This window comes from Brachionichthys hirsutus, chromosome 3, assembly GCF_040956055.1.
Source record: "Brachionichthys hirsutus isolate HB-005 chromosome 3, CSIRO-AGI_Bhir_v1, whole genome shotgun sequence".
In the NCBI taxonomy this organism is placed as follows: domain Eukaryota; kingdom Metazoa; phylum Chordata; class Actinopteri; order Lophiiformes; family Brachionichthyidae; genus Brachionichthys; species Brachionichthys hirsutus.
Genome location: NC_090899.1, coordinates 10,765,934 through 10,780,136, shown reverse-complemented (window position 1 = coordinate 10,780,136; position 14,203 = coordinate 10,765,934). Strand labels below are relative to the sequence as shown.

General features: G+C 39.3%; 2 protein-coding genes across 3 annotated transcripts in view; one reads left to right on the top strand and one right to left on the bottom strand.

The window, feature by feature from the left end:
* LOC137910715 (RNA-binding motif, single-stranded-interacting protein 3-like) overlaps positions 1–2,912 on the top strand; it is a 93,418-nt gene extending 90,506 nt beyond the window's left edge. For both annotated transcript variants that reach the window (XM_068755108.1, XM_068755117.1), the window contains exons 11-13: positions 1,474–1,590; positions 2,331–2,417; positions 2,784–2,912. In XM_068755108.1, coding sequence (XP_068611209.1) covers positions 1,474–1,590; positions 2,331–2,417; positions 2,784–2,912 — 333 coding nt within the window. The remainder of the gene's footprint in view (positions 1–1,473; positions 1,591–2,330; positions 2,418–2,783) is intronic.
* Positions 2,913–7,316: 4,404 nt separating this feature from the next.
* On the bottom strand, positions 7,317–13,076 carry entpd3 (ectonucleoside triphosphate diphosphohydrolase 3). The gene is made up of 9 exons (XM_068755096.1): positions 12,942–13,076; positions 12,572–12,686; positions 12,228–12,387; positions 10,636–10,795; positions 10,291–10,518; positions 9,502–9,765; positions 8,755–8,865; positions 8,283–8,420; positions 7,317–7,505 (listed from the first exon to the last, which is right to left on the bottom strand). Exons 1-9 carry the CDS (start codon positions 13,074–13,076, stop codon positions 7,317–7,319), a joined length of 1,500 nt encoding a protein of 499 aa, XP_068611197.1.
* Between the last annotated feature and the right edge of the window lie 1,127 nt (positions 13,077–14,203).

Genomic DNA, 14,203 nt, shown 5'->3' with positions numbered 1-14,203 from the left:
AGAAACATTGGATGACAAAGAACAAACAATACTGCCTCACATCCCCCTTGTGTGCAGGTCACACCAGTAGCGGTTAGGGGCTTTCTCCATTAACGCATGTCATTATCACTTTTTGTGTGCCTTTTAATGCCACAAGGAGCCTGCAGCATTCTGCTAGTCACCTGCACTTCTCTACAGGAAAAATGACAGCGGGAGAATGGGTGGAGAGGAAATGAGGAGGGAGTGAGGGAAAGAAAGACTGGGTTCAAAGTGGAAGTGTATTTTCACTCTCCTGAGCTCAGGGAAAGGATAGCTGTCATTTCTCATTCATTGTTTACACGAGGACAAGCAAAGCAGTCACATACCATAATCAGCACACACTGGCTCATGTGTGGCGTCTTTATGCAGACGCACACACAGACAGCAGCTTTGACATTTGTACTGCTGTGAACTGGTTTTGCTTTATTTAGCGTTCCCTTTGAATGGAAACGTGCTGTGAGGCTGGGTGAAGTGGGAGTGTGAAATGTGCATGTCTGTGTGTGTCACAAGTGAACCATGTTCACCACCATGTTTATGTTGCCAAGGATCTCAGCACACAGTGTGAGGAGCCGCCACAGAAGTAGAGTTCAGCATATCAAGGTGTTAGGAAGCATAAAAGTCATCACATTGAGGAGCTTTACAAGAAAATCCTTTCAACTGCATAAAGAAGGGCGTTCTGGCTGACTGGCTGTGTAGTCAGTGCACAGTCTATCTAGTTGAACTCGTACAACTCGTAGTGCTGCTTTGTTCTGTTAGCATATTCTTATTACCGGTAACTGTAATCTTATGTAACTTTGTAGCACAAAATGAATATTGATCCATAAACCATAAGAAAGTCTTTCATTTACCGGTACCTATATTACAATGGAAATTCTGCAGTTTACTTTCTTGCTGAACCTTTAGATCAAAAGTCTTTCTGTTATTATCAGTCTGAAAAAAATTGTGATTCAATAGGACAGGAACTCTGCCTCAGTGCCACTAAAGCGCTCACGTTTATTATTATATTACATTGTAATAATTTAGACTAGTGACCATCTTGCTTCTAAAATTTAGGTTGAGCTAAATAAATTAAAAATGCCTCATATTTAGCATTCAGAGAGACAAGATAAATACTCAAACTCTTGGTAAGGAAGTAAATATTCAAGGCTACCCTTGTGACAGTGCCACCCCCTTCATCCCTCACGCCCCACTCACAGACCAAGTAGCCCCAATAACTTATTTTGAGGTAAGTTATGGTTTAATGTCAAAGCCTGTCACCACCCTCTGTTCCGACCTAGTCCAGATTTCATGTCACTCCATCTTTCATCTGAACATTTATCTAACTTCATTCTCCACCATCCCTTCATACTCCTGCTACCAAACTGCATAGTGTTTCCTGTTATGTGATGCTCTATGCCGGGATGTACCATCCTGTCTATAACCCAGCCTGCCGTGTGTGCTTCCTTTCCTCCTCAGGGGGCTGTGATCACCCCGGCCTCGGCCATAGAGCCCGGTTTGTCTCTTCACCCCTCTGGTGTAATGACTCCTCTCACCCAGCAGATGAATCACATGTCTCTGGGCACCACAGGCACAGTGAGTCTCAGCTTCTACCTACATCCATGTGTGTGTGTGTGCATCACAATTCTTTAGTGTATACAACCTAATTTAATGAACACGCCCCATCTGCATCACACACCCATTCATCTATCAATTATCTGAAAATGCTCATATATATATGTATATAATAAGTAATACTAATATATTATATGTATTAGAATTATTTATTTATTATATATACATTAAATAATAATAATATATATAATAAATAATAATAATATCCCAATTCTATGCTTTCTAATTACATTTAGGTATTTTGGTAAAAAATGTAGGTCAAAACAAACAAAGTCACAAAACGCTGACCGGGGTCACGGAAAGTGTCTCATTTGACGTCGCTTGATCTCTAGTTGCATCTGAAACCATAACAAGAAGTTACGTTAGCTTGTTCGTAAGTGGGTGATTATGGAGGCACTAACCACTACACCACCTGCCGACCCTGCAGCACACATTGATCTTTGAATCAACTCTAACCGCTAAAAAAATCCCATAACATGATTCGATGACTTTTTGTATTACTGTACTTATAATATTTCTTCTTCCTCCGGCTTGTCCCGTCGGGGGTCGCCAGAGCAACACACATAAAATACAGTGACTAGGGGACCAAACTATTATGCAATATACTTTAACATGAAATGTCAGACACTACCTTCAACCAGACATTGAGGAAAGTGTATTTGTGTTCACTTATGATGACACTGCCTGTGTTGTCTCTGCAGTACATGCCTGCTGGAGCTGCTGCTCCTATGCAAGGAACCTACATTCCCCAGTACACTGCAGTGCCTGCCTCTGCCATTACAGTGGAAGTAAGAGAACAAGTAGCTGTTCATAGATCCTATTTTGTGGTTACTCCTGTTGTGTACTTTATTTAGAAGCCTGCAGTAGATTTATGGTGCTGACTTGGCTTGGATATTGATTTGCATTGTGAAAACAAGGCTGTAATTTAAAAAGGTACCCTGAACTGAAATATACCTTCATAATGATGTTGTAAATACTACCAATGGTTGTGTTTAGTGCTACTAAACCTACATGGATGTAATTAGTAACGTTTTTTTCAGTACTTTGTATAACACAATCCTTAGTAATGCTCTCTTTTCTGGGGTTCAGAGGTTAAACTGAGACTGTCCTGCTTTTTATTGTATTTTATTTTTATACTGTGTCTCTGTTTTCAGGGTGTGGTGACAGACCCATCTCCACAGTCAGCTGCCCCTTCCTCACAGGATGCCAGCGGGCAGCAGCCTTTACCCCTGGAGAATACAGGAGATCATTCCACAGTCTACTCTTACCAGCAGTCTAAGTGAGTGTTTTAAATAGATGTCTGTCCATGAAAATAATTATTTTATTCAAAACATAAATTCAGTTGAGGATTTGTATGTTTAGTTGAAATAATTTTCTTTCACATATGCACAAGAAATCTGGAAACACAGATACGCCTGTGTCAGTTCTCAGTCTCAGGGCAATAGAGGGAACGGGATAGTGATTGTCTGGCTAGGCGTCACGCAACGGAATATATGAGTACATAAATCAAGCTTTGGCTTTAGGGAATTACTGCTGACGTCCTCTTCCACTAGTCATGCTAAGCTAACCAGCTAAATGTGAAGTGCCAATAAAAACACAAACATGATTTGCAAATTATTTTAATCTGAATACATTTGAATACAATACAAAGAAATCGTATTTAATTACCTCGGCGGCAGTAATAAATTATGTTTATTCATAGTTTTGTCGACTTCTAAAACAGCATCATTGTCAGCAGTTTGCTCAGACATCATTTTCTCACTGCCTTATTTTTTGCCTCCTTTATAGATAACGAGATTGGTGGGAGTCGTCGCTGTATTGCCTTTAGAAAGACTGCACTAAGGCACCGGAGACACCGAGAGAATCAAAATGAGACTGGGACAAAAAGAAATTGACATGGGCAACATCAGGTGGCGAATTCTTCCAATGTGCACAGGCACCAAATAAATGAGAAAATGATGATTAAAAAACAAGATTTATTTCCTCCCTGTTTGAGAACAACAGAGGAAAAAAGAGCTGGTAGTTTTCTGAACTTGTGGACAATGAGTTGGCAAAGTTGAGTTTATCATTTCTCACTGTGAGAATGGACCTTTGCCTCCAAAGGAAAAAGAGCAAACAGACTGAAATCTAAATTCAACCAACAAGCTGTACAGAAAAAAGAACATTTGAATGTGCAGGTAGAATTTCAGACTTTTTTTTATAAAAAAAAAAAACAAAATGAAGGAAGCAAAGTCTAGAGGAAAAAAAAGAGATTGTCTTCCTTTGATATTAAGCTATGTTATTTTCATTATTTTTATTATTTGAGTAGTTTTCTAGAATGTTGATGTTTTCAGAAATCTTTATTGCCTTAATTTTCTCAACCTTTGGAAATAGATTGATCCATTATTTTGGATTATCAACAAAAAAAGATTTCTTTAGAGGAATTCTACAAAGCTATGTGTACAGGATGATTAAATGATTAGTTTGCATTTGTGGGATGATGATGATGAAATGATGACACATTGTGTGGTGCAGTGCAGCAGGTAGGTAGGAAAAAATGTAAAGTGACTTCTGAAAAGGGTCAATCCACTGCTTTCTGTATAATGCAGTTAAGGTTAGTCATGGGTAAATGTTTTTTGTTTCTGCATCACATTTGTTGTTTTTTTCTTGATCTTTTTACCATCCCAAAACGTTTTTACTTTGCCTGCTTTGCTTGTCTTACTGCTAAATGGAAAAAAAAGAGGAACATTTCTGATTTAAACAAAATGCCTAAAAAAAACCTGCTAGGATTTTTAAATGTGCAAAAAGCAATAGTTTTAGTCATACTGTTGACAGGTTTTGAGTTTTTCTTAAACGTTGAATGAAAGCAGCCCACATAGGTGGCATATTTTATACCAAAGATGAAGAAACTAGGTATAGGAAAAAGATGTTCCTTATGTTACGATTTGTTGATTTTCTTCACATCTGATGCTGTTTACTTTATTTGCCACGATGTTGTTCAATGACAGCGACTGAGAACATTTAGTAATTCTTAACACGGCTGCCTCAATCAGAAGAGTGTGCTCTGAGATTGGTCATACGTGGTGATGATCTGCTGTGCCACTGTAACATCTGTGGGAGCGACCAGTGGGAAGAAACAAGAGGAGGTGGGAACATTACTGGGGGAACGTTGTTACAGTACGACGTGGTAAAGAGCTGAGAAGCAGAATGTCCTGTGGAATATTGGTCTGTGCGCGTTCAACATGTGTTTCCACTCAGCAGCACCCATAAGCCACATTCACCAAGTCCAAATTATAAACGCAGACACTGAAATGCTGGAGCTCATTATGACAACCGGACAGTGTTCCAAATGTTATTTATTTAGAAGTGCATAGTTTGAACAAACTGCTTCGCGCTGCTGTCTTGCCAAACACAAGCCATTTAAAATGTAAGCAGGTCGGTGATCTCCGTAGGAACAAAGGGCATTTTCTGTATGGAATGATTTCAGCTAATGTATTTTCTAAAAGGGTTGCATTTTTTTTATTTTGCCTTGTTTTTTGAAACGTCATTATGTGTGAGCTGCTAAGGACTTTTCATTATTGAGGATATAAGTTGTTTTTGTTTTGGGTGGATGTGGAAGAAGTGCACATACAGAAAGACAGTTAAAGACGGTCACCATTTCAACCTGAAATAAAAAGTTACATTTTATCATGAATCCATGACTAAGTTGAGAATGTCCTGCAAGTCTTGTGTGTCTTTTCAAGTGGAAGCACGGACACATTTCAGGCTACAGCCCAATAAGACACAACTGCGTTTACAACTAAAATGGTGGAAATCAAGAGAAAATAAAAGGCTCTGTGGGCTTTAGTTTAACTGTCTTGCACTTCAACTGAGGTCACAGCCTTGAAGCCCTTTCAGTAGGACCTCACAGTCCACCAAGGAAAGGAAACAAATAGAGCAAGAGGACCTGAAGGACATATGGAAATCGAGCATGGCTCAACCAAAACCAAGCAGATACAACCTCTATGAGACAGTAAATTATTGAAAGAAAAGAGAAAGTGAAAACAAATGAATATTTATGAGATCTTTTTTTTGTACAGGTGTGTAAAAGAAGATGCAACAGAAATAACTTTGATGATCCTATTTTTTTATTTGCTTTGTCACATGCCTCCCATGTCTTTCAAATTGTGATTCTGAGAGTGTGTGTAGATCCAGTGGATATTGCTGTAGTTGAAAATGTCTCTATCTTTTTCTTTTCTTTTTAGATACATCTTTCAATAAAAAGTCTGATTCAATCGCCCATGTGTCTCATCTGCACGTATGATCCAGTGCCACTAGAGGGCACTGTAATGCAAAATATGAAACAGGACGTGACCTCAGAGGAAAGGCTGTGGACAGTTTTTCACGACAGAGAGAGGGAGACGTTTAGATTTGATCAGGTGCAGATGTGCTTTATTATTTTCTTTGTTAATTAGTGTGATTTGTAGAAGAAGCTACAATGATGTAAGTGTTAAATGCTTGAGCATTTCAACACCTTAAAGTCACAAAACACACAGTTACAACACAGGTAAACTCAGAAAGACACATCAAAAAGGAAGCAGTAATCAAGTGCATTACATGAGAATCATGCATCGTTCCTTCCATTTAATAAAACATATCAAACAGTCACTCACATTTTTATTTCATGCTGTTTTCTGTCAGGATGGATGTTGTCTATCTCCGTGAAGAGCATTGGATATTATGGAATGCCCTCATCTTGAGAAAAGAAATTTAACGGCACCATAACCAGGACAGTAAAATAATACCCGTAATAATGACTGAAAGTTTTGCTTGTTCTCTTTGGGTGTGTGCGATACGGATTAATTCTCTCATCAAAAGAAAACATCTAATGGACGCGCTGCCTTGGTTTAAATCTATTCATGTGTTTCTAAGACGATTTAAGTGAATCTATCCTCTGAAACTACTTACTGACACATGCAGATATTTGTCATAATATATTAGCAATACTAGGTTTAAATAGCAATGACAACTGGCAATCCATTCCCTGTCAGTGGTGACAGGCTTTATCATCAGCACCATATTTTTGTACTCCGCTATTCATGGATAATGAAAACCTTCCCAGGAATGGAATGGAACCTGGAACTAAATATTTCTCCGCGGCCAGTCGGCTGCTGAATGAAAGTCAGAAAAAAAAAGATTATTGTATTCAAATCAAAATTTCTTTTGACACAAAGGCACATTGCACATTCAATACTTTATTTAGTAAATGTGAAATATGGTTGTGTACTGGTATAAAACGCTTCATCCAGTGCAACCGTATTATCAATAATATTAATAATATCATTATCAACAACAACAGCATGTTGCGTGAATATTTCTTGTTGGAAAATTGGTGTGTGGGGTTCACAGGGAGAATGCACACACAGAATCACCTTTTAATATTACATGATCCACACTTACATTTACCAGTATATTCCCACCGATCTGCAAATGCGAAAAGATTCCAATAATTGAGTCTATGTGAGTTTCCCCTAGAAGTGTCTCAATATGGCCAGTGAGAGGCTCGGACAATTAAGCAGAATACAAGAAGGAAGAATCTCTAAAAAGCTCTTAAAGACATTTTCAATTCAAGTGTCTTGCAACATGCTACTGTAGAGCTTCTGTCATGATTTAGGCGCCTCCCAAGCCGTGCAGCGGGAGATCATTCCCTTGGTGTCAGGTCTGCTCTCTCAGTAGCAGGTCCGAATGAGGATGATGAAAACAAAGACGACGGTTACAATAGTTAGCGCTGAAAATAGGAATATAAGGCCAGCAAAGACTGAGTCTGTCATGGGGGAGATTCTTTTCACTTCAGATGGGATCATGTTGGACATAGTCAGCATGTAGCCCAAACTCCAACCTATGCTTGATGTCTTAACCTGAGGGGTTGAAGAAAAGAGAAAAGAAGCGATTCCCGTTAGCATTTTGTCATAATTTAGTAGCAAGATATGTTCTCACAGCAAATGTCTGGAGGATTTGAGCACAGGAAATGTGCTATGTTATGATGTCACCTCATTACAGCTCTGGAGCAAAAAACAGGAGTCATTACGAAGATGACTAGCTCTATAGCTCTATAAATGGGTTTTATCTCAAAGCACCACCAAAGCGCACCAAACGGCACACGGAGCACACTGCCTCCCTTGTTGGTGAGGTTGGCTTCTTCATCAGCTGCTGTGAAGCATTCCTGTGATGAAGACTTGGGGGAACCACTGTGGCATTTTGAAGCTGCAGCTGTAATGTGGGACTTTCTATCTGACTTTATGACTCATGATTGATAGGCCGAGCCGCAGACAAGGACTTCCCTTCTGTTGAGGGAGTCCCATTGTGAGAGACGCCCCGTGTCCTCAGGGCACCCCGGAGTCATACATTGCCTGCCTTTCTCGCCGGCTTCAGGTTTTTGAGTACAGATGATTGTATGTCACTCTCCCATCTGTAATGGGTTGTGTCTGGTAAATGCTGCTGTATATCTGCAAATGTTGACGATCACAGAGACTCATCAAACTCCCAATGATGCATATCAATGATTGCCTTCATTATGTTTTCCTGTATATGCGATGAGCATCATTTGAAAGAGCATATGAACACAAACATTAAATAAATAGTATTGTTCACAGAGCTTTATACAGGACAGCTAAAGGGAAAATATTCTAACCAACCTCTTTTGAGAAGTTAATGTTTTTCCAGGTCTCCTTGTCAAACTTGTATCCCTTTGTCATCAAAGTGAAGATATAGTGAGCTGCAAAACAGTAAGCCTTGAGGTGTCTGTCAGCGACCCAACTCTTTTCCACCTTCAGCTGAAATACAGTGGAAGGATTATCAGATTACAGCCTGAGATTCTTAGGAATGACACAAATGAATAAAACGTAATGTTAACAAAAACACAATGTTTAAGTTAAAATTCAGGAGACATGAAAACAAGATAGAAAAATAATGTGAGAGTCTGAAACTTCGGGTCCCTGAAAGAAGAAGATACACCTTTTTAAAATCATAATGCGAGTTGAATGCATGTATCCCTACATTGTGTTTTATTAATGATATGTATTGCTACATTTCTTCCTTGTCAGCCCCTCCTCACTGTTATTGTCCTCCTCTTAATCCTATAGCTCTGTGCCAACCGTAAGAACTTACCACTGTCCAATGAGTGGTGCAGAATTTTGTGACTGAAGCGTTGAACTGATCGAGATCAGATGTGCCGTTCAGCAGCAGTGCCGTAGCAATGTAGAAGAACCCTGCATATGCCTGGCAAGAACAGTAGAAACAAAGAGTAAGATGGGGGGGGGGGGGGGGGTTACCACCGATGCCGAGGCGAGGCGGAGGTTATGTAATCGCCGGCGTTTGTGTCTGTCCGTACGTCTTTTAACAGGATGACTCAAAACGTTCTGGACGGATCTGGATCAAATTTCCAGGAAATGTTGGAAATGTTACCAGAAACGGATGATTATATTTTGGTGATGATCCGCAACAGATCCTGGATTCTGCATCACTTCAAAATTTGCATTGCAGTCAATGGAGTTTCAAAATGTGTTCCTTAATATCTCAGTTAATTATTGACCCATGTTTGGAATTCGACACAGGATGGGGATTTCTATCTCACCACCGAATTTCATCCGGGTCAGATCCAGAATTGAGTCAGTAAAAAATATTTCATTTTATCATTGAATACCCCATTTATGGTTTCGAAAATCTTTTACAAACGTACATCAAGTGTGGATAACAAGAACAATTTAGACCTTTTGGTGATGATCCAGATCACCATGTGGATTGTGTAAAGCCAAGTAGGAGGGGAATGAGCTGCTCGGCGTAGGTCTGTGCTCCCCGAGTGCATTTCTAGTTTTTATCCGAATTCATGCATGTTTCAGTTGAAAAGTATGTTACCATATAATCTCCGTTTACGGGTGGCTGTTCGACCCCATTGAAGGAACACTGAGATGAGGAGCAAGTCTTGAAATCGAATACGGACATCACAATGTTCCGACACTTGTCTGAGCCGCCGTCTCCCACAATGAAGAATTCTTCATCTGGATTGTAGCCTTTGGGTTTCTTTGTGCACTCTGTGTCATAAATGGATGATGCTCTCATGGTGGTATTAAATCCTTCTGGGAAGCAGGAATTAATTATGTAGGAAGGGTCATTTGCTTCCTGAAATGGTAGGTGGAAGAACAAAATGTCAGGAGATGGAACAAAGGATGAAGAGGAAAGGACAAGGAGAGATATTTTAGGATGAAGAAAAATCTGGGCAGTACTGCTAAGTACATATACTATATACGTAAACCACAACTTACTTCAACCATTTCAATCATATATTCAAATGCAGACTTTAAATTAACACTCACAGTGTAGCATTATTCAATGCATGTGCAGTTTAGTTACCAGCAATAATACAAACTCACGTGACACAATTCCTGACTGGATCAATATTCTTAATAACTTAATGCATTCTGACTTGTCTCCTTTGCCTATTAGAAACTCAGGCTATGTGCATTAATGTATTTTGAGCCTGCAAATGTATGCAGACAAAGCACACATTACCATTTGCACCACACATTTAAAAATCAAACATGAGGACTCATAAAGGGCACAGCGCCAGGATCTTTAAGACCCAGCAGGCCTTCAGAACAGAGGCTTCTCACAGGCAAGCTTAAAAGACACACAAAAGCCACATACCTGAACTACTTTGTCAAGAATCATCTTCTCAACCTCATTTCTGCCATAGCAGAGGAAACTGTGCGTGTAGACATTGTAGGGATAGCCATACAGTTTGATATGCAAGTAGTCAGGACCAATGAGATTATCCTGGACTGCAAAGGCGATCTGGGTTGATGCACCACCGAGGTCCATGGACCCAACGGTCTCTGCCCCCTCTGGACGGACATACGTATTCCACAGGTTCTTCTGCAAACATAATGGAACATGTTAGTGTAGTGTATTTGAGAATTTGCATTCCTTTTTTTATTGTGTAAATGGATCGGCACACTTTGACCTACATAGACGAGATAAACAGCGTCTTACCTCGAAGAAGTTTCCCATGAGGTAGTTGACAGTGACCCACCCATAAAGCCCCTCTTCCTGGCCGCTAATGATGGAGGCGTTTTGGAAGTCAAAAGGCACAGAGCGCAGATATTCAGAGAGACTTGCCATGATTCCAGTGGACCTCTGTTCATCCAGCTCCCTTCGGGGAAAAGAGAAACAGACAGAATTACAGATCTCTCTGAAAGCAAAACGCACTGCACAGCAGTGAAGAATGGCGCCTATGTCATTTAAATAAAAAGTTTTATTATTATTATAAAAAATTTGTTCACTATGGATGAAGTAATTTGAGACAAGACAGTTAGTTAACCTTAACATTAAGACTGAGAGGAAGAGAGAGCAGCAACAATTAGCCTGGCTCTATTCGAAGTTAATAAAATCCTAAACAATCAGCTTTCCAGCTCGAGCAATTTAAAGCTTGCTGGCCGAAATGTTTGGATCTTATTTGTAAATGATAATAAGAAAATGAATTGACCTGTTATGTATTGTAATTGTGCCTTTGGACCAGGAGACTTGCTTCTTAATGCTAAGATAAATTAAACTATGCTAATCACCTCCTTGTTCACATTTCTTTGCTGTACAGATGTGAGAAAATGTCCATTTTAAAAATCTCTTGCCGTGTTAGCATTAAAATAAGGATGAATTCACAAGTCAAAAATATGGCAACAAAACCACGCAAAACAAAATAAAAGTAATAAAATTTGCAGTGTTGGACCTTTTGTCTTTTCCCTACATTGAAATGTCTTGATTAAGAGGTATAAGTAGCATCCACAGTGCTGCAGAGTGACAGATTCATTTAGACTTAGAACCAGCAGCATGAACGGCATTATGGCTTAAATGTCAGCAGTGTTGGGGAAGGATAGTTTTTGCAATGTAAAAATTATTTAGCATGATTAAAAAGCTGGATAACAATAAAGCTACCAGAGGTACAAACTAAATGTAAAAATGATGAGATTGGAAAAAAAATAATGAGAAAATGGATCAAGAAACCAAAAACGTTACCCTTTGTCTGAAATGTTGCCTTCTCGGACTGCTCATTAATTAGTAATGATCAATACTTTTCTAAATGATACATAATGTTTTTAATATATCAACGCAATATCCATGTATTTATGGAGCGGCAGTCACCAATGGTCTGGTCTAAAAGTTCAAATTACAATAGAGAAATAAAAACTACAGAATTAAAATTTTGATTGAAAGTATTGATTCCCTTTAGTGGTCTAAAATGGTTTGGAAAATCAGCAGGATTGTCAGTGTCAATAATTTAACTACTCATAGTAAACGTGATTGCAGCTGAACTATCAGCAGGCCCCTGCAAAATGTGGTTTGAGTAATTATGTCACTGCTCCTAAACATTGAAGCTCCAGTTACAATCTCATATAACAGTCATAAAGAACCCGTATTTGTACTTCTTAGCACAACTATAACCATCTGAGCTCTGAGTTTTGCTGCAGCTAACAGCCCAAACATATTTCATTGGTCGTGTTTCCGGGTGACTTTGGTGAAAACTATGTTGTGTGTGATATTCTGGTCCTCCCTTTCACAAAATGACTGGTATGTGAGCCCTCTCTTACTGCAGCAGTCTCATTCCAGCAGTCGCTCCCAGAAACAGTGGTGTGGTTTTGTGTTTTACAGCAGGAATCATTTTGATGACTTTATCCATGCAGACTTGGAATCCTTTCCACAAATCTGCATCTTTCTGTGGGTCAACTCTCATGTCGGAGATGCCTCCACCTGTGGGGGAAATTCAAAGCTAAAATCCCAAAGATCCCGCACTTCATTTTACAGAACTCCGTGGATTTTTCTTTCATTTTTATGATTTTTCAAATTACTTACGGTAATTAAGTTCCATTAAAAGACGCACTACCAGATGCAACAGCTACAATGTGTTCTTCTTGTTTTAGATGCAATGACTCACCAGCTTTGCAGTTCATTAGCTCAGTCACCACTCCTGTTTCATTCTCCTTCTCCCCTGGCCACTCGTATACATGCAGAGTGGAGCGAGATGAACCTGCATCTATTACTATACCGTACTGAAATGAGAGAAAAGACAAATGTCAAGCTGACCTGACCCCAGCATCTCCTTACAAAGCCTGCTTCATGAGGCTGTAACACCCCCGGCTCCAACATCTGGGTAGCATCTAACATCACGGTTCCTCGTCAGGCTGAGACAGAGTTTGTGTGTTTCTCTGTTTGAGTTTTGTGGGCTGTTTGGAACTATGAGAGGATGCAGATGTGCAACCACATAGCATTTCCCACAAGTGGCATTTGTATCTGTATTTGCTCACCTCTAAGCTGTACTCTTTTGAACTCCATTTGTCCTGGATGACTGCAACAGCAACAAGGGCTGCAATGCAGCCCAAAAGGAGAAACACCACTGATGCTATGCGACAGCTGTAGCCCATTTTGTGCTTTGGGGCCATTTCCTGTTGGAAGGTAGGCGAAAGAAAAAGGTTTTCACTAAAAGCATTTTTCCTCTGAAAGTGATGACTTTGGTTGAAAACATGATACTTAGCAATAAAAGTGCACTTTATTCACTTTAAGCTGGAAAAAAGATAGTGGCACCATTACAAGTATTGACAGATTAAACAAGACCACCTATTTTAATTATCGGAACAAAATCTACAGCAAAGTGCCGCATAATTAGCAAATGTGTTGGTCATTTGTTCTTATTAACTCAAAGTGCTGGTGCAGTTTGACTTAAATATGCTGACAGTACATATATTGATTCGCCATGCATCCACCTATTTTAAAGTACTGATGGGCAGAATGTGTTCAGGCCCGAGAGGAAAAGCTGTAGAGGTGAAGAGTCAAATTACAGCAACAGAAAATTGGTGCCATTTGTCAATATTGCATGAAGACAATGAGCAGGGAAACGGTTAAACTTTTTAGATATGTTCATAAAGCTTCAGAGAAAAGTCTGTTTGACTCTAAGTCTGACTCACCTACCGTCTGAACGTTTGTGTTTTGCTGGAAGAAGATCTAAGCAAAGAAATACTTCTAATCAAGACTGTTTGGATTATAGCAGAACCAGATCTCCCATGAAGTCACAGAGAAACACAATATGGTTACCATATGATGTTTTTGTTTATTCTGTTCTTTGTTTGGCATGCTATTCATGCATGTTATAATCAATCAATTAAATGTATGTATAAAGCACCCTTTTAACTATTTACATGCCATTCAAAGCGCTTTACGAGCGATGGTGAAGCAGCAGACATTAAAATTACATTCAAATGATTAAATGTGGACCCTTTAAGCGTCGTTGAGTTCCCAGAAAAGCGCTATATAAATACAATGCATTACTATTATTATTAAAAACAAGATTTGTACCGTAGTTAGGATTATAAGAACATGATGAATAAAATATAACAATACAAATCTTGGAGAATAAGAGTTGCAGCAGTTTGAAGTGTTATGGCTTACTGGTTCAGTAAGGACGGGTGTTTATCGTCTGGTGCAATAAAATGTCTTACAGCGCTTCATGATCTCATGCAATGAGAGGAAAGCTGATGGGTGACCAGTCGAGAGACTTTAGAATATGTGCAAT